We start from the raw sequence: 19,681 nt of genomic DNA on the forward strand, positions 1-19,681 counted from the left end.
CCCGCAGCCCCCGCGGCGAGCGGAGCCCCAGCTCGGGCGCGGGGAGGCGGAGCGGGCGGGCGGGGCGCGGCAGCCGCCCGCCCCCGCCGGGGCTGGGACCGGGGCCGGGGCCGCTCGGGGCGTTTAGGGATGGATGCTGCGCCCGGGAGTGCCCCGCCGTCCTCCGCCGCGGCGTTGCGGCTGGCGCTGGCGGCTCCGGGGCTGCCCGAGGGTCCCCTCGGCTGCCCCATCTGCCTGGACGTGCTGCGGGACCCGGTGACGGTGCCGTGCGGGCACAACTTCTGCCAGGGCTGCCTGCGGGCGCTCCGCCAGCAGCCGGGCCCCCCCGACGGCGGCGGGGCGGGCGGGGCCGCCCGCTGCCCGCTCTGCCAGGAGCCCGTCCCCGCGTCCCTGCGGCTCCGCAAGAACCGCGCCCTCTGCGAGCTCCTGCCGCTGCTGGCGGCCGCCACCGGCGGCTCGTCCCCGCCGTCGCCGATGGCCCCGGGAGCCGAGGAGGAGGATGGCGGAGGGGAGGCGGGAGCGGCGGTGCTGTGCGACGTGTGCCCGCCGGGGTCGCGGGCGGCGGCGGCGCGGTCGTGCCTGGTGTGCCTGGCGTCGTTCTGCGGGGCGCACCTGGAGCCGCACCGCCGCGCCCCCGCCTTCCGCGCCCACCGCCTCGTGGCCCCGCTGCGCCGGCTGGAGGAGGGACTGTGCCCCCGCCACCTGCAGCCCCTCGACGGCTTCTGCCGCGCCGAGCAGACCTGCGTGTGCGCCCGCTGCCGCGCCCACGAGCATCGCGCCCACGACGTGGTGCCCCTCGAGCAGGAGCGGGAGCACAAGGAGGTGCGTGCGGGTGGGTGTGGGGGGATGGTGGTGCGCGGAGGTCTCCGGCGTGGGTGGGACCCTGGTGTGGGGGTGTCCTCGGTGGGGTGAGGTGCAGCGTCCCTTGGAGGGTTTCATGCCGCACCCGTGTCCCCAACGGGGAGCCTAAATCCCCACCTGGGGTGTGTGCAGGTGCCGCGCTGGTGGGATGGCGTGTGTGGGGTGGTGCTGTAGCCCACACCGCTCGGGGGACCCCACCCCGTATGGACAGGGTGCTGTGCCGTCGGGGAGCCCCGTGAGGTGGGGACAGGATGGGCAGCTGGAGACCCGCTGCCAGCCGGCCCCTGGGGATTTTTCCCACTGTGGAAATCCCGTGGGTGTAGAGCTGGGGTGGGGGTGCCTGGGACACCCTGCAGTGGCCGCCCCCGCGGTCACAGGGCACCCGCCTCCCCCGTCTTGTTCCCACAGCTCCGTCGAGGCGGTTTTTCCCGACTCCTGGCAGCCTGCCCGGCCGCCGCTCCCGCTCCCCCAGCCCTTTGTATCCCGGCGTTTTGGCAGCGGGTTTTTTTTCCATCACTCCCATTCCCAAATGTGACTGAGTCACCTCCTAAATTCACACCCACGAGCCTCCCCGGGAGCCGGGGCTCCAAGCCCAACGTGGTGCTGCCTTCCTGGACGCTGGTGCCTCAAATGTGTGGGGCCTCTGTGGGGCTACAGGCAGATGAGAGTCTGTGAGGCTTGCGGTGTGGTGACACCCTGCATCAGGATGAGGCATTTGGAGACCTTGGGAGGGTTTTCTTTTTCCAAGGAAGAGCCCAGGGGCTGTGGACATGCTGGCAGGGAGCACAGAAACAGCCCCAAGCCAGCTCCCACTCTCTCGCGGGTTCTTGGGATTGCAGGAAAACCCTTCTGTCGGCATTATTAGTCATCAGGTGTCTTAAAATAGAAAGTGAGTGTGATCCCAGACCGGGGGAGCTGTCAGACCTCAGCAGACACTGCTTAACGTGGCCTAGATGGCCTCTGCCACTGCCCTCTGCCACTGCCCTCGTGCTGCAGGCTGGGAAGGGTGGACGGGGAAAGCACCTGTATCCCCTCACTGGGGACAAGCACTGCAGAGAGCAGGGCCAGGAGGACGAGCACTAGCGGGGATCTGCCCCGGTTGGGAAGTGCAGTGCCCTCCTGGCTCCCCAGGGAGCTCATGATGGGCAATGGCTGGCGCCAACAATAGCAGCCAGGAAACGACGTGTTCGGAAGGTGCTTCCTTTGCAGCCGTGCAGCACCTCTGTGCTCCAGAGCTGGTTTGCTTTGCTCCTAAGAGAAACCCCCAGGGGACTCTGTGCTGTGTTTCTGAGTGGTCCAGTTCTGCCTTTCAGCTTCTCCACCAGTCCCAGGTGGATTTTCCCCAGCCTTGGAATACACACTGAGAGCACACGCTTAGCTGGGCTTGCTGCAAGTGCTGCCCGATGGGTTTGCTTTCAAATTCCTGTTTGTTTGGTTTCCGCTGGGACCAGGGTGGGGAGCATGGAACTGGACATGACCCTTTGTAGCCTGGCTGCTCCTTTAGTTTCCCAGCCCAGGGAGAAGGGATGTTTGCAGGTTGGATGTTGCAGGGAAGGAAAACAGGAAAACAACTCAGGGTTCCCCCTGCGTCCTTCACCCGAAGCGTGACAGCAATGTCGTGGTCAGAGAGGGTTGAACTTAGGGAGAGGCTGGGTGTCCTGCAGCTCCCTGTGGGATCGGGGGCAAAGCTCAGTGTTTGTCCCTTGTGTCCACAGGCCCAACAAGCCAAATTCCTCAGCGATGTGGAGAACGAGCTGGAGGAGCTGGCAGTCACCATCGCACAGGCCAAGAAGATGGTGGAGCTCATTAAGGTGACTCTGCCATGGCTTTGCTCTGTCAGTGCAGCTCTGCTGGGCCGGGGAGCGGAGGGGAAGGGGCTGTGAGCTTTTGGGGTGTGTGGGGTGTAGAGTTGGTGCTCACAGGGCAATGTGCTCCATAAAACCACAGTGACCCTGGCAAGGATCCCTAAGGATTCTTGCTCCTCGTCTCTGCTAACCCTCACGGCATCTCTGGTTGTTTTCGTTTGCAACCTGGAAGAAGGAACAGGGCAAGGACTATGCCAGGGCATCCTCTGGCTCTTGCACCTTTTCTCCTCGGGCTCACAGGGGTTTGGTCCCCTTTGGCCCTTGTGCCACCACGTCACTTCACTGCCTGGGGACACCAGGCATGGTGCAGCAGTTAAGTGGCTGTGCCCAGCCAGATCCCTTGATAGCTGAGCTGTGAAATGATCTGAGCTCTTGGATGAAGGGGGTGATGGGGTGTCAGGGGGACCCCAGAGAGCTGAGAGGTGGGTGCTGGGCAGGGGAGAAGGGTGCCCTTCTGCACCTTCACCTGTGGGACCTGACCTCTCTCTCACTGCACTCAGGGTGCTGCCACGAAGGAGAAGGAAAGGGTCGAGAGGCTCTTTGCAGAAGCCTCTGAGGTCCTGGCAACCTTCCAGAAGGAGGTGACAGGTTTCATCGAGGCCGGGGAGCGCTCCATGCTGGGGGAGGCTGAGGCTGATCTCCGCTGGAAGGAGGAGAGACGAGCCAAGCTGGCCCAGGGCAAGCAAAACCTGGAGAACGTCACCAGCACTGACACCATCTACTTCCTCCAGGTGGGATGGGGCAAGAAGGAGCCAGTAGTATTGTCTTTTGGGGTTTTGTCCCATTTCCTGAGGAGCTGGGGGCAAGGAGCCCTGGGATGTGTGGGCTGTAGAGTCTCACTGTTGTTGGCACAGTCCTCTCCCCTCCCCACTCCCAGGAGGACTAAGCAGCCAAGACTTTCTCTTCCATCCTGTCTGTGACTCAGGGGAAGCTGATGTGCTGCCCAGGCTGGGTACCTGGGCGTGAGGGGCAGAGAACAAGAGATTGGGGTGCCCCACTGCCCCCTCTAGCCTTTCCCCCTCTCTGACAGCCCAGCAAGAGGAGACCTTTTCGGGAGGAGATGCTGCTCCCTGTGAGGTGGGCATAGTCTGGGTCCAGGTTTGAAAGGGAGCTAAGAGCAGGTTCCAGGAACATGTGGCTGGGAAAGAGCTCTCCTCCCTTGTGAAGGCTTTCCTTGGGCCAAGTCCTGAGAGCTGCCAGTTCCCAAATCCTCCAGGGCTGGGTGGGGTTGCGGAACAAGAGACAACTTTGGCTTGTTTGAAAACTCCTGAAACTCCGTCTTTTTTGGCTCAGGAATTTCAGGCCTTAAAAGTAGCCATGGAAGAAAAGCTCTCCCCAGCTCCGAGCTTCCAGAACGAGCTGAACTTCACCAAGTGCACCCAAGTCGTGGGCGCCGTGAAGGATGTGCTGTCCACTGCCTGCAAAAACCAGTGGAACCACTTGCAGGGGAAAGGAATTGACGGGCTGAACTACCAGGAGATGGAGGAAGGTTTGTGCTCACCCAGTGCCTCTGCCTGGAGGTTTCCCCATCACCCTCCCCCTCCTCCCTGCATAGCTGGGAGATGTCTGTGGGCTCGATGTCCCCCACAAGCACTGGCCCCTCTCCCTCCAGCCCTGGAAGCTGCTCAGCACGGGTTCCCTGCACGTTGCACAATCCCTGTCTGGGCTTACGCCTCTTTGAGGTTTTGTGAATTTTTCCACAGAGACCGGAGGCTGGAGAGGCAACAAACAGCCTGGGAGTTAGGCAGGGCCCTGCGGGAGAGGGCAAGTGGCCAAAGTGGCCTCCCATGAAAGGGGACTCGGACTCTTCTTCCCAGGATAGATGATCCTCTTCATGGGGCAGGCTGTGATCTCCCAAACCTGCCAGGGATAGAAAGTCAATGTGGCAGCTCTCTCCCGTGCTCTCTCATTTAACCTGAGTTCTCTCCTCACTCATTTGCTCAGATTCCCATGGGAATTGCAGCCAGTTCCTTGCTCCCCTGCCTGTCTCCCTGGGGTGGCAAAGGTGGTGTCTGTCCTTTTGTGTGTGGGAGCCATCAGGGATGTGCAGGGGGAGTGGGGTGCAGGAGGCACAGGGGCCACGTCAGCTGGGTACCACCAGGGTGCTGGGCAGGGGGTGATGCTCCAGTAACACCCCTGTTGGTTTGGTTCCTTTGCTGATGCAAACCCTTCCGTCCCTGTCTCTGCAGTGTTGGCCGAATCCCGGTTTCCAGACAAGTCAAACAATCCCGCCTGCCTGGAGAGCCGTGATTATTTCCTGAAATGTAAGCGAGGGACTTCTGCTTTGACAGTTGTTGCTAAGGTCCACCTTCCCTTTCCTCTCTCCTTCCCACATGCCCGGCCGGCGCTGATCCCGAGCCGACAGCTGGCAGGAGCGCTGCCACCACCAGAGGAAATATTGCTTGGCAAACAAGGAAGCCTCCTTGCTTTCCTGACAACAGTCATAATCTGGTTACACTGGTGATACTTTTTTTCCCTTGTCTGTGGTTTTGCTGGCCCAGCTGCCTGGGGGGAGCTGCAGGCATCCTGTGTAATTCCTGCCACCTTCCAGCCCTTGACAAAATTGGATCCTCCGCTAAATTAGATCAGAGTTTGTGCATCTGCCTTGTTTGCTGCAGAGCACTGGGCTGGTGAGGGTCAGCTGTAGCATGAGAGGGATCATGTAGTGGCTGAGCAGGGTGGGGCACAAGGGCTGAGGCTGGAGGGTGCAGGGCTGGGCTTGAGCTCCCACACTCCACGTGTGTGTCCCCCCAGCCTTACAGGGGTTATGGGGTCACCACAGGGATGTCCACAGGGGACAAGATCTGCCTTGGTGGCACAGTGCAGCCCACTGGGATCTGTGCTCAAACTTGGTGTGCTCTGCTGCTGCTGTTGGGTTGGGTCACACCGTGGTTCAGATGTGCAATGCAATTGACAGCAACAGATATCCAGGGCTGTTCCCACTGGAGATCCCCTCTGTTTGTGATCCAGTGGTGGTTCTCTTATGGTCTTGCATGCTGGGGGCTACATCTGCTCCTGTGGGAGCCACAGTGCACTGCAAGCTGACCACAAGGAGCAGTGGGTTTGTAGCTGTGATGTGCCTGGTTGGTCTCCTGTCTTCTCAGGGTCCCTCCCTGCCAGGTTTGTCTGTGGTTACCTGAAATCTGCTTTTATATGGGATTTTCTTACCCCACCTCTGTCAGGTGGATGCTCTGATGTCATGGTATCATAGTTGAGCTTACTGAGCAGCCCCTCTATTCCTTCCTCTGCCCTGTATTCATCCTGCTTATAGGAGTATCAGCTCTTTCAGTCCCTGATCCTCATTGACTGAAATTTGACACGGGATTTAAAAGCAAGGGGAGTGACAGGACAAGTCAGAAAGGATCATGCTATTTGTCAAAGGCTGGGGCAGAGGGATCAGAGCAAGGACGGCTGGGAGGATTTCCCTCCTCATCCTCATTTCTCCTTCTTGCCCCACCCAGTTGCCTTCATCATTGACCTGGACAGCGACACGGCCGACAAGTTCATCCAGCTGTTCGGCACCAAAGGGGCCAAGCGGGTGCTGTGCCCCATCCCCTACCCGGAGAGCCCGACCCGCTTCATCAACTGCGAGCAGGTGCTGGGTTTGAACCTCATGAACCGGGGCAACTACTACTGGGAGGTGGAGCTCATCGATGGCTGGGTCAGCATCGGGGTCATCGCCGAGGACTTCGACCCACGAGAGGCCTACAACCGGGGCCGCCTGGGCCGCAACGACAGGTCCTGCTGCCTCCAGTGGAACGGGCAGAACTACGTGGCCTGGTTTGGGGGCTTTGAGTCCGTCATCCAGCAGCCGTTCTTCCAAACAATCGGGGTCTTCCTGGAGTATTCGGAAAAGGCCTTGACCTTCTACGGAGTCAAGGACTCCAAGATGACCTGCCTGCAGCAGCTCAAGGTCTCCCCTTTCACCAAGGGGAAGCTTGACCCGTTCCAGAACAAGATCAACCACCACTTTGGCTCTCTTTTCTCGTGCAAGCTGAAACCAGCCTTCTTCCTGGAGAGTGTCGATGCCCACCTGCAGATCGGGCCGCTGAAGAAGGACTGTGTCTCGGTGCTAAAGCGCCGGTAACTGCCCGGACAGCGGGAGCACGGGAAGGCCCAGAAAAGTCCCTCCTGCAGGTTATTGCCACCATCACGGCCTCCCTTTGTCTGTCTTTGTGGCAGCCCTCCCTCCTCTCTGTGCTGTTGGTGACCCAGGGCTGGATGAAGCCGTCTGGCGGGCAGAGCCACGGGCTGGGAGCCAGGATGGGGCTGGATCCGAGCGCCGGCTCTGCCGCTGGGCTGCTGAGTGAACTTGGGTGAGTCTCTGTGCTGCTCCCTGCCCCTCAGCTTCCCTTTCCGGACATCAGGGACTGTGACAAGCCTTTCTTGGTAAAGTGTGCTGCTCAGGAGAAGTGCCACATGGGTTTGAAGCTGTACCTTGGCCAGCTGCCCAGTCCCTCTCCTTCACATATGCTCGCCCTGCCCTGGCGACTTGCACAGATGCTCTGCTTTGTGCCTTATCTTGGGCTCTGTGTCACTGATGTTTTTTTAAGTGCTGGCTCACTGACACCTTCCACATGCTCCTTATGAAGTGCCTTTGACCCAGCAAGCCCAGTGTGGACCAGGTGAAACCCCAAAGCAGTGCCCACATCACCGCCGTGCCTTGGCGTGGGTGAGAGGGATGTGGAGGAGCCTGGCGGGGTGCTGGGTGATGCTGTGGTGATGCATCACCACTCCTTGCAGGGCTGGCCACCCACTAGTGCTGCAAACATGAAACAGAGATCTGTGCCCTTCCTTGCACTGCAGCCAGTGGGTGGTTTGGATGCTGCTCTGTGGCCAGTTTGGGAAAGCCGTGGTCCTGCGTGTGTTGGAGCCCTGTGGCCACAGGTCTGATCCCCACCACAGCTGAAAATCCCAGCTGGGAGAGGGAGAAACTTCCTGTCTGGAGATGGTGAGGGGAGCAGCACAAACCAAATTTTGAGGATGTGCTTTCAGTAGACTCATTCCTTGGGAACTGCTTCCCAAAGCTTTACAGCCAAATTTCCCCCCTCATTTTTGTTGACCCTACTATTTTAAAGGATTTTAATGCTGTTAAACTCCCAGCTCTTCAAGAATCCTGGGTACACTTGAGCTGCAAATGTGCCCCTTAGCTTAGAGAGTTTTTTAAGTGATAGAGGTGCTGTGAATATGTCCCAGGGACGAATGGTCTGTTTTAGGACAGCTGTGAGCGCATCAATAAAAGATGCAGCATCAGTCAGTTACTAAATGACCCTTTAGGCTCTGGGAATAAGTAACAATTAACAAAAACTACTCTCAAGCAAGAGGGAATACTATTCCCTTCAGGAAAGGTGGAAACTTGAAGCTGAGAGCCAAAAATGCCAGTTTATGTGTCCTAAGGGAGCTTTTTCAGAAGAAAAACACAGAAATACTGCCTGTATGGGTGGCACAGAGCAGCCCCTGTCTCAGCACAGTGTACCTTTCCACAAGTTTATTTTTTCTGGGATTATTTTGCTACCTACCTCCCAAAGCTTGCTTTACAGAATTGTAGTGCTGTGTAATATACACCTAGAGAGAAAATATAGAGGGTTTGGCTCTTTGCTGGCATGAGCGAGTCAGTGATGACGCAGCAACAGTCAGCAGGGGTGGAAAATGGCCCTTTTAGCTAAATATATGAAATATATATATATTTTCCCCAAAGGATAAGCTGGAAATCATAGTGGTATAGTCAAGGGGAGCCAAGGGAAAAAAGTGAACATGAATAAAAGGCAGGCACAAAGCCAAGAGGTTTGAAGTTAGAGCCACGTTTACATGTAAAGCCACGTTTACACACTGAGGCTTAAAGCACTCCTTTACTGTGACTCCTTTGCCAGCGCTGCCAATTCCTGCTGGCATAGGAAGAGGTGCCAGTCCCCAGAAAATTGGGACATCTGAGTGGATGAAGGGTCTGAATGTAGCCACCCCCTTCCCAGAGCAGGGCTGGTGAATCATTTTGAGAAGGGGCTTGCTGGGATCTGTCTGCAAATTCCTTCTCCTCCTCCTCCTCCACGTGCAGTGACTCCTAAAATGCTGCAAGCAGTGGGGAAAGGAGCAGTAGGGCTGAAATCTTCAGCTGAAATCTTGGCCTTTCCTGGCTGGTGGGAATGCAGCCCAGACTTCTGTCCAGATGGGAATTCATTCCCTGTGCCCCGAGCTCCAAACCCGCTCTGTTTGGCTGGCACCAGCCGTGCTCCTGCAGAGCTCAGCCCTTGCACGAGATGTCAGCGGTGACACAGTGCAGGCGTCGCTGCTGCTTTGTGAACACCGAGGGGAACTTGGAATCAGAAATTCCTTACTGGATAAGAAAGGTAGAGGCGTGCAGCAGCCCGCACGGGGTCACGTCCTGGGAGGAGGAGGAGGAAGGTAACCTTCCTCTCTGCTGCTCGCCTGCAGGAAGGGATGTCACATGAGGGCCCCCATCTCGGCTCTATCTGAGCCCTAAATCTCATTTATTCAGGCAAAACTCCCACTGTTTGCGGCGAGGAGTTTTGCCAGAGTAAACACAGCCGATCTGGGTCTTTGCCCTGTTTCGTTTGCATTGATTGCTCCGAGGGGAAACCCACGCTGGAGCCGCATATCCCGCCCTTCCCCGTGTTGCCCAATGCACATGCACAAACCTCTGAACTCCTTCAGGGTTTGGGAGGTTCGGGGGGGATCCTATCCTGTCTCTTTCCATCCTGTCACCACGCGGGAGCAGCTCAGGAGGACGTATCTGGTGTTCAGGCTTTGTGCCTGGTTGTGCTGCTGTTTTGGCTGAACTCATCCCTGCCTCGGGAGCTGGGGTGCTGGGATGCAGCTCCACAGGGCGTTTGGGGGGCTCCTGTGGGTGTGCTGCAGTCGGGAAGTGCTATCCAACCCTCTCCTTCCTGCTGCTTGCTTTTATCCTGGTTGGAAGCGCTATAAACCCTCCTGGTTTAGGGCATGCAACAAATTCGGACCGATTTAAGACATGAACAATCCCCCCGGGAGCTGGATCGGAGTTTGCTCTGTGCTGCCAATAATTTGGGGTGTAAACTGGAATGACTGGGAAACGTGCACAACGCCAGCTCTGGATCCCTGATTTTGGTGTAAACAAAGGGCTAAATGCGGTGTGAGATGAGTTTAGATGGATTGATAGCACTTGGCAACTTAAACAGCCTTTCCATGTTCCCTTGAGTTATTTCTGCTGTCACAGAGTGTTCCTCTTTTTAATTAGGATTTTTTAAATATAGCTACTGTAGAGTATTTTACAGTGTGTGAATAAATGGTAACAGAATAATATAATGATGTTAGAGATTATGATTTGCCATTAAATACCATACAGATATCGCTCTGGGTTGTCTTTCCTTTAATTACCAAACCATTCGAGTTGTCCCATTATCTCCTGTTTATTTTTCTGTGTCCTGTACGCAGATTTTATTTTCCAAGTTTGTCTAAGGGAATTGCGCCAAATACACATCTTTATTGCTCGGCTGCAAAAGGAGCGGAAGAATAATAAAATCCAATAACAATATTGTCAGCCCTGGGCAATTCAAAACAATGAATTGTCTCAGTCTTCTCTTCTGTGTCTGTCCTCAGCTTAGAAACAACAAAGATGAACAGATTAGGTGTTTTTTTTCTTCATGTTTTCAAGTTTTAGAGTATAAATTTTCAAGGTTTTCTATGCTATGAGGAGGTCTAGAGCTTCCCCCACACACTGGCAATTACACCAGCATCCTTTTTAAAGTGAAGACTGCATTTTTTAATACCAAATGCCAGCTGCAGCTAGGAGAAAAATGTTAATTGGTGAGTTATTTGATTGTTTTTTGATATTTCGTGCGAAGCGGCAATGCCTCAGCTGGGCACTTTGGTAGCAGCCGAGTGGATTCTGCTCCTGACTTTAATAGGAGAAGAATCAGGACTGTTTGTTAGAGCTGTTTCTTAAAAGGGAAACTTACTGCTTACTGAAGAAGCGGATATGAAAAGCACAAACTTGTTCTTTTCTTGCCAAGAACCGTACAGATTATGTCACCGTATTTATTTAAATCTTGTTTCCATTATTTAGTTTCTCTGCTTTTCCCCTCTACCCCGCATCTGGTTCTCAGGCACTCAGACAGGGCTGGGCTACAAAGCCTGCAGGGAAAAGCTCAAACCCATAGGAAAAGATATAATTTAGGGTAATATATGTTCTTATTTGTGTATTATTGATATACAGTTGTCAGTTATTGATCTGAGGGAGCCCATCAAAACAGCTGAATAATTTTGCAGGGCTCCTATTTTTAATGAAACTATGCAATCATTAATTTTTTAGGAGTTCCTCCTACTTGCACATCTGGAGGCAGGAGATTAGACCCTCTCTGCAGCTCTGCAAATGCCACAGGTATTTCACTGCTCCCAGATTCCCAACAGACAGACAAACGGACAGACACACACACACACGGTCCTTGCTTGTTTATCTTTACCACACGCTCCAATATAAAGGGGTAATTTTCGGATGTGCTCGATTCCAGCACGGAAACCAGCCCGGTATCAGGCTCAAAAATCCGTTTGCAACTGTGTGAAACATGAGAAGCGCCTTAAACGTGAATGACAAAAAGAATTTGTTGGAAGTGGAGCCTCTTCGCTGTTTAAAGGGGCTAAACCTCATTCTATGTGCAGAACCACCGGCTATGCGGGATTATTTTTATTTTACTCCACCGGACATCGCAATTATTTACACACAGCGGGCAATTCCCCGGGCGAGCCGCCGGCCGCCATGACACTCTGCTCCCCGAGGGGCGGGGTGTGGGTGTCATGGCGGCCGGCGGGAGGACTACAACTCCCAGAACGCACCGCGCGGCCAAGCCAGAAGGCTCTTAGCGGGGAGGGTGAGGACTACAACTCCCAGCATGCATCGCGCAGAAAAACAGGAATGCGTCGCTGCGTGTTTTGAGCGGACCACAGTTCCCAGTATGTCCCGCGCGCCCAGTGACGGCACCCCTTTCCCGCGCAGGCGCACAGCGCGGTGGATGCTGCGAGGAGGAGGAGGAGGAGGAGGTGGCGATGGCGCTGAACAAGAACCACTCGGAGGGCGGCGGCGTCATCGTTAACAACAGCGAGAAGTGAGGTGCTATCCCCTTCTCCCTTCCTCCGGCCGCGGCGGCCGGGGGGTAGCTGCCTTCTCCCCCCCCCGCCCTCCTCCTGCCTTCCCCCTCAGAGGGAGCAGCTGTCTGTGGGCAGAGGGGTGGTAAGGGGATGAAAAGGGGCGGTTTAAACCTCTCGGTGCCGGCGTTGCTCATCCTCCCCTCGTCTCCTTGCGGGTTGCGGGCTGTTCGCACCCCCCTGCCCCAGGGCCTTCCCGGGGAGAGCTGTGCTGGGCCTCAGCCGCGGGCCCCGCGCCGCTCCCCGCAGCATCCCGCCCGTCCCCGCCTGCTGCCGTCTCCCGCCGCCATCCCCAGTGCCCGGGGAGGGCTGGCAGAGCCCAGCTCCCACCCAGGTGGTCTGGGATCCCCCCTCGGGGATGCTCTCGCCTGCTGCACCTGCATCGTGTCCCGGTTCAGAGGCCCGGCGTGGTTTGCTGGTTCCTGGCCCCGTGTGTTGGGGAAGGAGCAGCAGTGCTGGAGAACGGTGCTGGGATATAACCATGGAAACGGCAAGCCTGCACAGAGCTGCCTCTGTGTGCGCGGCCAAGGGCTGCCCGCACCCTCTGTCTGGGTCTGACGTGGCAGTCACAGGAGCCTCGGGGGCAGAGGAGGGAGGGCTTCATCCTTCAGGGCTTCTTTCCGTGGGGCCACTTAAGCGTCGGCGTAGGAATTCTGCGCCCGACTTCCCCTTGGGATGTGGCCTTTCTTGGAAGAATTTCGTAAGATCGACTCTGGTGCTTGAATTTGCGTTTGCTGAAACAACTGCAGCAGCTTAAAAGTGTTGCTGTCCCCAGCTGTGAGCCTGCCCTGGATCGGGCGCTGCCTGTCCTGTGGCAGCCTAGGCTGATCCAGCTGGAATGCTGCAGCCTGGGCAGAGCTGGCCCCTCTGTACTTCCAGAGCTTTTCCTGGAGGGACAGGTACTTGCTGGCAGAAGGCAAAGGCGAGTGACTGAGGATGGAAACAGGCCAGCTGCCAAAGATAGAGGTGGTGGAGGTTTCTGCAGCTTTAGGGATTACAGTCCCTAATGTGGGTGCTGTTGTGTCAATACAAGTTACCTGCTGTGTCCGTGCAAGGTTTTAATCAGGTCACTTTCTAACTGAGAATTAAGGAATTGGTGCAGGCAACACGGGTTAATGAGGTCTTGTGGAAAGGAAGGGGGAGTTCCTTTCGATCATATTTTTGTGACAGACATGCTTCAGCCATGGTGAGACCTTCAAAAACCAGCGTTGCATAAGCCAGGCTGAGCAGTTCCTGCTCCTGCAGCCCTTCCCCTGTCATGTGGGAACTGAATTAGGGAACTGACCCAGCAGAAATGCAACACAACTTCAAAAATAAAAAATAAATAAAAAAAAAAGAAAGGAAATGTCTTGAGATCTTGATCAGCTCAATTGAGTGGATTCCCTGCCCGGCTACACAAACAGCAGCAGCTGTGTCAGCACACCAAGGAGGGAACAAGCAGCCAATGCTCCTTCAGTTGCTGCTGCCAACAGAATAGAAAAGCAAACCAGATTGATGTTGTCTGCTCAGCAAGGGCCTGAGGGAACACGCAGGTTTGGTAGGTCAGTAAACTTTATGTGCATGTTGCATTTCTGCCTTGGGCCTTAACACTTGTCTGTTCTCTCATGGTTGGCAGTGTTCTGATGACCTATGACCATGTAGAAATTACCTTCAGTGATATGGAACCGATGCCAGAGGCCTTCAAAGGGACCAAGAAAGGGAGTGTTTTCCTGACTCCCTACCGGGTAAGTGGTGAAAGGCTTTGTCCTGGGTAAGGAGATGAAGGCTCTCTGCCATTCTGTATTTAAACGTCCTCAATGCATGAAAGTCAGGATAATCTACTCCTGCTTGAAGTGAGGCTCATCCCTCTGCCTCTGGGAAGCATTATGAATTCATTGCATATCCCACCTATTTGTCAAAAGATAATAAATCTGATTAGTCCTTGTACAGGCAGCTGTTTAGTCCATCAGGCATCTTCAAATTGGAAATTAGCAATGGTCTGGAAATGCTGAATGCAACAGCACAGCTACTAAATCATAGCTGTGTGGAGCAGCGAGTTCTCTGGAAGCTGGGAGGAGTATTATCTGAGCAAGGCACTTCTTGGAAGGCCTTATTACCTTGAGGCTTTGGTTTACCCCTGTGGCTGTTCTGTGTAGCTTTTGGCTTGCAGGACTGATGATGTGGGAGGGAGTTTCAGTCCATCGAAAGTCTCTTCAGGTAATAACTCGGGGCTCTGCTTCCTGCTTGTTTTGAGGAGCTTTTGTAATGTTATTCCCTTTTCAGGTTATCTTTGTGTCCAAGGGGAAGGATGCAATGCAGTCTTTCGTGATGCCCTTTTATTTGTTGAAGGATTGTGAGATTAAGCAGCCGGTGTTTGGAGCAAATTATATCAAGGGCACAGTGAAAGCAGAGGCAGGAGGTACGTATGGGCCAGGGTATGTTCTGTGTCTCAGTTCAGCTGCTCAATTCCTGGCAAAGTCCTGGGTAACCAAAACTGAACACTGACCAAATGGGTTTTCACAGTCCTGATAAAATGTGTTTCTTTCTTTGAAACTGGCAGCTAAAAATATTCCCCTTATCAGCTCCCTGTTCAGCTACAGTGACCAGGTCTGCTCTGCAACCCACCTCATTCCTGCCCTCTGCAAAATACTGAGTTCACTCAACCGAGCGATCTCAGCAAGTAAACATCAGAGTGGAGTCAGCAAGTGAGGTGTGATTTTGCTTTGGTCACTTGGGGTCACCTGTCCCACCTGCATCCAGGTCCTCCTGTGCCAAGGACTTGGATCCTTCCTGGATTTGTTTGTGTTCTCAGGTGCAGATCCCCAGAGCACTGTTCTCCATCGTGTTTCTTGTGCTGTTGCTGTGGTGCATCCTGGCAGTGAAAATGGCACTTTGAAGAGAATGGACTCTCTTGAAATTAGGGGGAATCTTCAAGGGGCTGTTTCACATTATGTTCAATGAAAAGGCTGTGGCAGATGTTTCAAGAGTAATTTTGGGTTTGACCGTTGTTTTTACCAAAGGCACAGAGTCCAGCAAACTTTCATCCTCAGACAGTTCAGTCTGTTAGTTGTGGCATGGAAATCACAGCTTGGGGCTTAGGAGCCTTCAGCTGTAACCCTGAAATCAGCATTGGAACCTCTGTGTGGGAGCAGAGTGGGACCATCCAGTGTGAGAGGCAGTAAAGACAAACTAAACTGTGTGAAAGGCAAAGGGCTTTAGCTAAATCTTTGTGAATTTTCCCCAGAGGCCCTCTCTTCTAATGATGATGTTGCCTTAACAGCCATGAGACTCTGGTTTAGCTCAGAAAGGCTCTTTAATCTCCTTGTTTCTGTTTCAGCTCTGCCACAGCTTCTGCTTTGATGCTTTGTTGTAACTCTGTGCATGTTTTCCTTTTTTATTCTGTAATGCGAGATGTCACAAATTCTCTCTTTTTTTTTAATTATTATTATCCTGGCTTGAAATATCTTCTGTGGACTCCTAATGGATTTATGTGGACCATGTTCTTCATTAGGCTCTTTGCTTCGTTGGACACTCAAACTCCCAAACTAATTTGTAGCTGACAGGTGTAGTTGCAAAGGCTTTTTAGCAAACGGGATTAACACAATCCCCGTCTTCTGTACTAATCTTATCCAAAGCAGGAGCAAATCCAGTGCTCCTGATAGCTGTGGCAGCTGGTGTGGCAACAGCCACAACTCCAGAAAGCTTTTGAAGGTCTCCCTCATATTGTCTCTTGACCTGACAATACCACACTGGGAATTTTTCTGATGGCAGTGTAATTCTGCCACTTCACCTGCATTTTTTTTTTCCCTTGGATTTTTGGGATAAGCTCTTTAAAGAATTATATGCAGGGCGTCTGTAGTTACAGCATGGAAGCTAAATAGCACGGAAACAGCTTCTCCTGGCTTCTGAACTCTTGTCTTTCCTCCCTCAGGTGGCTGGGAAGGATCTGCCACGTTCAAGATGACCTTTTCAGCCGGGGGTGCGATCGAGTTCGGGCAGAGGATGCTGCACGTGGCATCACAAGGTATGAGAGTCTGCTGGTCTGTGCCAGGGTTTTGTGGTTTTGGGAGGCCTTGCCTTCATCACACAGCAAGGGCAGCTCTAGGTTGCAGCAGGTTGGATTCAAATATGTATGAGTTTCAGGCTTTACCTGAAATTTGCTTGCTTTTAAAAATACCATTTTCCCATCCAGTGAACAGCAGATTTATTGGGGTGACACTTGTTTGTTTTTCCCATAAGGACTCCTTAAGTTTGTTGGCGTTCATTTGATGCAGGCTTGATGTTTTCATGAGGTCTTGTCTTCACTTTTCCAGTCTCCAGAGGTGAAATACCCAGTGGAGCTTATGGCTATTCCTACATGCCAAATGGATCCTATGCTTTTGCACCACCTGCAGCCAACGGGGGCTATCCATACCCTCCACCTCCTCCTGGTAAGTCTGGGATTTGAGGGTGGGGATTGTTCCAGTTGGTAAGAGTTAAAATAGGTAAAAAGGGGAATGCAAATTTCACATAGTATTTTAGATTGGATTCGATGACTTTATACAACTTTTGTTGTTGAGTTTAATTATGTTTGCCTTGGCTTGTTTTGGCTGTGTAACTCCACCCAAAGGACTTAAGTCTTTTACTGTGTGATTCCCTTTCCTGACAGACTTTTATCCTGGTCCTCCCATGGCTGATGGAGACAGGGGCTACATGCAGCTTCCACCCCCACCATATCCAGGGCCCATGGAACCCCCCGTCAGTGGTCCAGACCTGCCCTCCACTCCTGCAGGTAAGAAAAGGGTGTCCAGGTGAATTAGCTCATGACACTTTTGTTACCAATAAGGCAGACATTGCTTCTTGTCTGTTTTCTTCTGGGGAACTTAAAAGCTCCACTTTAGAAGTTAAAGTTGTTTAGGAGAGGGATTAGGAAGCTCCTGCAGCCCTTCCTCTGTCTCCAGCCTTCTCTATCCAGCTCAGTCTGGAGGCCAACCTGATTCTCTCTGGGGTAGACACCATAAGTGGGTATTTCACAGCTGGATTTATTCTTCTTTTGACAGAAAAAATACAGTTTGTGGTTCTCCTGTGGTGGTAATCTTGCCCTAATGGACCAACACAAAGAAATTGATGGTGAAATGTGTTTCTAGCCCATTTTAGTTTGTAAATGTGTCTTGGGTGATATTTGCTCCCCCTTTCCCTGTTTCACTCTAGCCTGATTACTTTTGTTTAAACAATATGGAACAGAGAACTAGATGATGGAAAGGAGCTGGGAAAATACCAGTCTCATTTTTCACTCTTTGGGATTTATTAAAATGATTTTGAACGTGTTCTTCATAGGTCTGCATGTTGGGGAGGGGAAGAGCTTTTGTGATTGGACACAGCCATAGAGCTCTCGTAGATAAGGATATTTCTCTAGATAAGGGTTTAACTTCTCTTAGGTTTGAATAAACAACTATTCACCCTTGAATTATTATTTGGAAAGTGGCACTGCTCCAGAGGATTGTACAAGATTTTTGTGTTCTGCAGAAACAGAGAATCTGGCTTATCCTCATAAATTTCCGTCTTTAAAACACGAATCCCCTGAGCTGCTATAAACTTGTGCTGATTTTTGTTTTGCCTTGTGTTTTCACTCCCAGGAAGGGTGGTTTGTTCACTGCCTGTTTAAAGGGTACTGCCTGTATTCAGGCAAGGCAGCAGTTAGCATTTTATGGCTGGCAGGCAGGTCCCAGCTGACATTTCCTAACCAAATCTTGGTCTCTTTCACTGGGAGTTGACAGTCCTGTGGTAACTGGAAGAGATAATGCTCAGTTGTGTGTTGTAGCTACTTTGCAACTCGAGCACTGGTTATATCATGCCTTATTAGTAACACTTGATGGAACATGTGGAGTTTTTATTTGATTGTAAGAGTTCTCTGTGTCCCTAAACCTATCACTTCTCTCTCTGTGACAGCTGAAGCAAAGGCTGCTGAAGCTGCTGCCAGTGCTTACTACAGCCCAGGCAACCCACACAACGTCTACATGCCCACGGTGAGTTCCTGTGTCCTTCTGGGTTTGCAGGGTGAGCCCCAGGGTGTGTCTGGCAATTCTTCTCTCAGTGGCACAGCAGAGTTTGTCCAAATTGATTTTGCTGTCTTGGGGTTTCTGGGGGGGTTTATTTTTTCTTAGCAGTGACCTGATGATCTTTTATCCTCTTCATTCCAGGACCAGCCACCCCCTCCTCCATACTTCCCACCAGAGGACAAGAAAAACCAATAAGCTGACACAGAACTTCTCCAACTCGATGCTTTCTTTTTTTTTTTCCATTTTGGCAGAATTCTGGGGCACAGTCCATAGCACTGAGGAGTAGAGCCTTCCCCCAAGGCACATGGCTTTCAGGGGCTCTAGTAGTAGGTCTGTGCAGAGCAAGGGGAGGGATTTCAGCAGTCTGGGTCACCTCTGGAGCACTGGGAGTTTGCTGTCCTGCAGCATTCCCTCCTCCCTGTGCGCGGCATCGCTACAACTGGAGGTTCTCTTCATCTGTGATTGCTTCCCTCAGCTCTGTTTCTTTTGATACTTAAATTATACCTCTTTAGAGTAAGCAACTGCTCCAAACTGCTGATTAACATGCCCATAACATGGAAACAAGGCTCTTGGGGGGTGGGAGGTGTCTTTGTTTTACCTTAGTGTGTATCCAAGAGCACCTCTGGACACAGGGATGTCTCTGGTTATTCCTCTCAACCCGGAGTATCACATCCAACTCTTCCCTCTGCTACCAAGAAAGGGCTTCAAAGGGAACCTTTGGCATCTCAAAGGAGATAGACCTATGACATTTTTCAGATATGTATTCAACTTCCTTGGGTTCTTTTTTTTTTTTAGCTAAATCATTCCTGACGATCATAGTGAATAATCTGGTAGCCCTCCAAATTCTCCTGCTGCATGCTGTGTATGACAACATTGATGAGCTTCCCTTCCTCAGACAAAACACTGTCCTTTACAGGGTTCTTTAGTAGCATCTGACTAGTTTAGATCCCATGGGAACACTGTTCTCTTTTTTCCAGTTATGTGAGTCACTAAGTCCTGAATATTCCCTTTATAGTCTACAATGCACTTTTGTTTTTTCTTTGGTGTAACACGAGTTACACTTTTTGGCCAGTGAAGCATCTTGCTGCTGGGATTTACCTGGTGAATTAACAGTTAAGGAGGAGAAAGTAGTTGCTTTACTTCTTCTGCCCTGGAAGCACTTGAGAGAGTATGCAAAACTTTGGAATAAGCTGTAAGGTACAACTGAGCTGCTGGTTTGAATGTTGTTTATTGCTGTTAGTGTTCCTGTTCCAGCTGTGAATTTACTTCCCAGTCATGTGAATACGGACTCCTCAGAGGGTTCCAGCATTTTCCTTCCATAGCACTGACTCCTTGGTCTCATTAGCAACAACTCCAGTGCAGAACCTCTGCAGGACTGACCAGAATCTGGGTTGTGAAACTTTTGTGTTGTACAAAGCTTTGCACAAGTCACACTTCACTGACTTCTGACAGCTGAGAGAGAAAATCCTTCCCAGCAAGTGTGATGAAAGATCCCTGTGCTAGGGAACTGCTGAGACTTGCTGCATGCAGCCTGGTTGGAGAGAAAAAAGGTCCACCTCTTGTTTTCTTTTTGTTTGAGTTTAGCTGATTAATGAAATTGCTACTATCTGTGCACTGACTTTTCTAGAATTGCTACTGCAGTGATGTAAAGAAATGGTTATTTTAAAAAAAGTATTTATTTTGAAAATGTTTGATTAATATATTAATGTTAAATGAACTTTTGAATGCAGATTTGTTTTGCCAAGACTGTGAAATAAACAGAAATCAGCTCAAAACTTGGGGCATCTGTGTGTGAGTGGGGAA

At 52.4% G+C, this 19,681-nt stretch overlaps 2 protein-coding genes across 3 annotated transcripts; both read left to right on the forward strand.

The window, feature by feature from the left end:
* Nucleotides 1-129: 129 nt before the first annotated feature.
* Nucleotides 130-10,070, forward strand: TRIM47 (tripartite motif containing 47). The gene is made up of 6 exons (XM_027691680.1): nucleotides 130-822; nucleotides 2,577-2,672; nucleotides 3,227-3,457; nucleotides 4,020-4,215; nucleotides 4,916-4,990; nucleotides 6,188-10,070. The coding sequence occupies exons 1-6, from the start codon at nucleotides 130-132 to the stop codon at nucleotides 6,811-6,813; spliced, it is 1,917 nt and encodes a 638-aa protein (XP_027547481.1). The 3' UTR covers nucleotides 6,814-10,070.
* Nucleotides 10,071-11,702: 1,632 nt separating this feature from the next.
* WBP2 (WW domain binding protein 2) lies at nucleotides 11,703-19,653 on the forward strand. Of its 2 annotated transcripts, none has more exons than XM_027691675.1 (8): nucleotides 11,703-11,821; nucleotides 13,477-13,585; nucleotides 14,124-14,259; nucleotides 15,772-15,864; nucleotides 16,154-16,270; nucleotides 16,489-16,611; nucleotides 17,769-17,845; nucleotides 18,020-19,653. In XM_027691675.1, exons 1-8 carry the CDS (start codon nucleotides 11,763-11,765, stop codon nucleotides 18,071-18,073), a joined length of 768 nt encoding a protein of 255 aa, XP_027547476.1. In that variant the 5' UTR covers nucleotides 11,703-11,762; the 3' UTR covers nucleotides 18,074-19,653. The 2 variants fall into 2 exon arrangements, with proteins under 2 accessions (XP_027547476.1, XP_027547478.1); XM_027691677.1 differs by having other exon boundaries at nucleotides 11,707-11,826.
* Nucleotides 19,654-19,681: the final 28 nt, after the last annotated feature.

This window comes from Neopelma chrysocephalum, unplaced genomic scaffold (assembly GCF_003984885.1).
Source record: "Neopelma chrysocephalum unplaced genomic scaffold, ASM398488v2 Primary Assembly neopelma1_84, whole genome shotgun sequence".
NCBI lineage: Eukaryota > Metazoa > Chordata > Aves > Passeriformes > Pipridae > Neopelma > Neopelma chrysocephalum.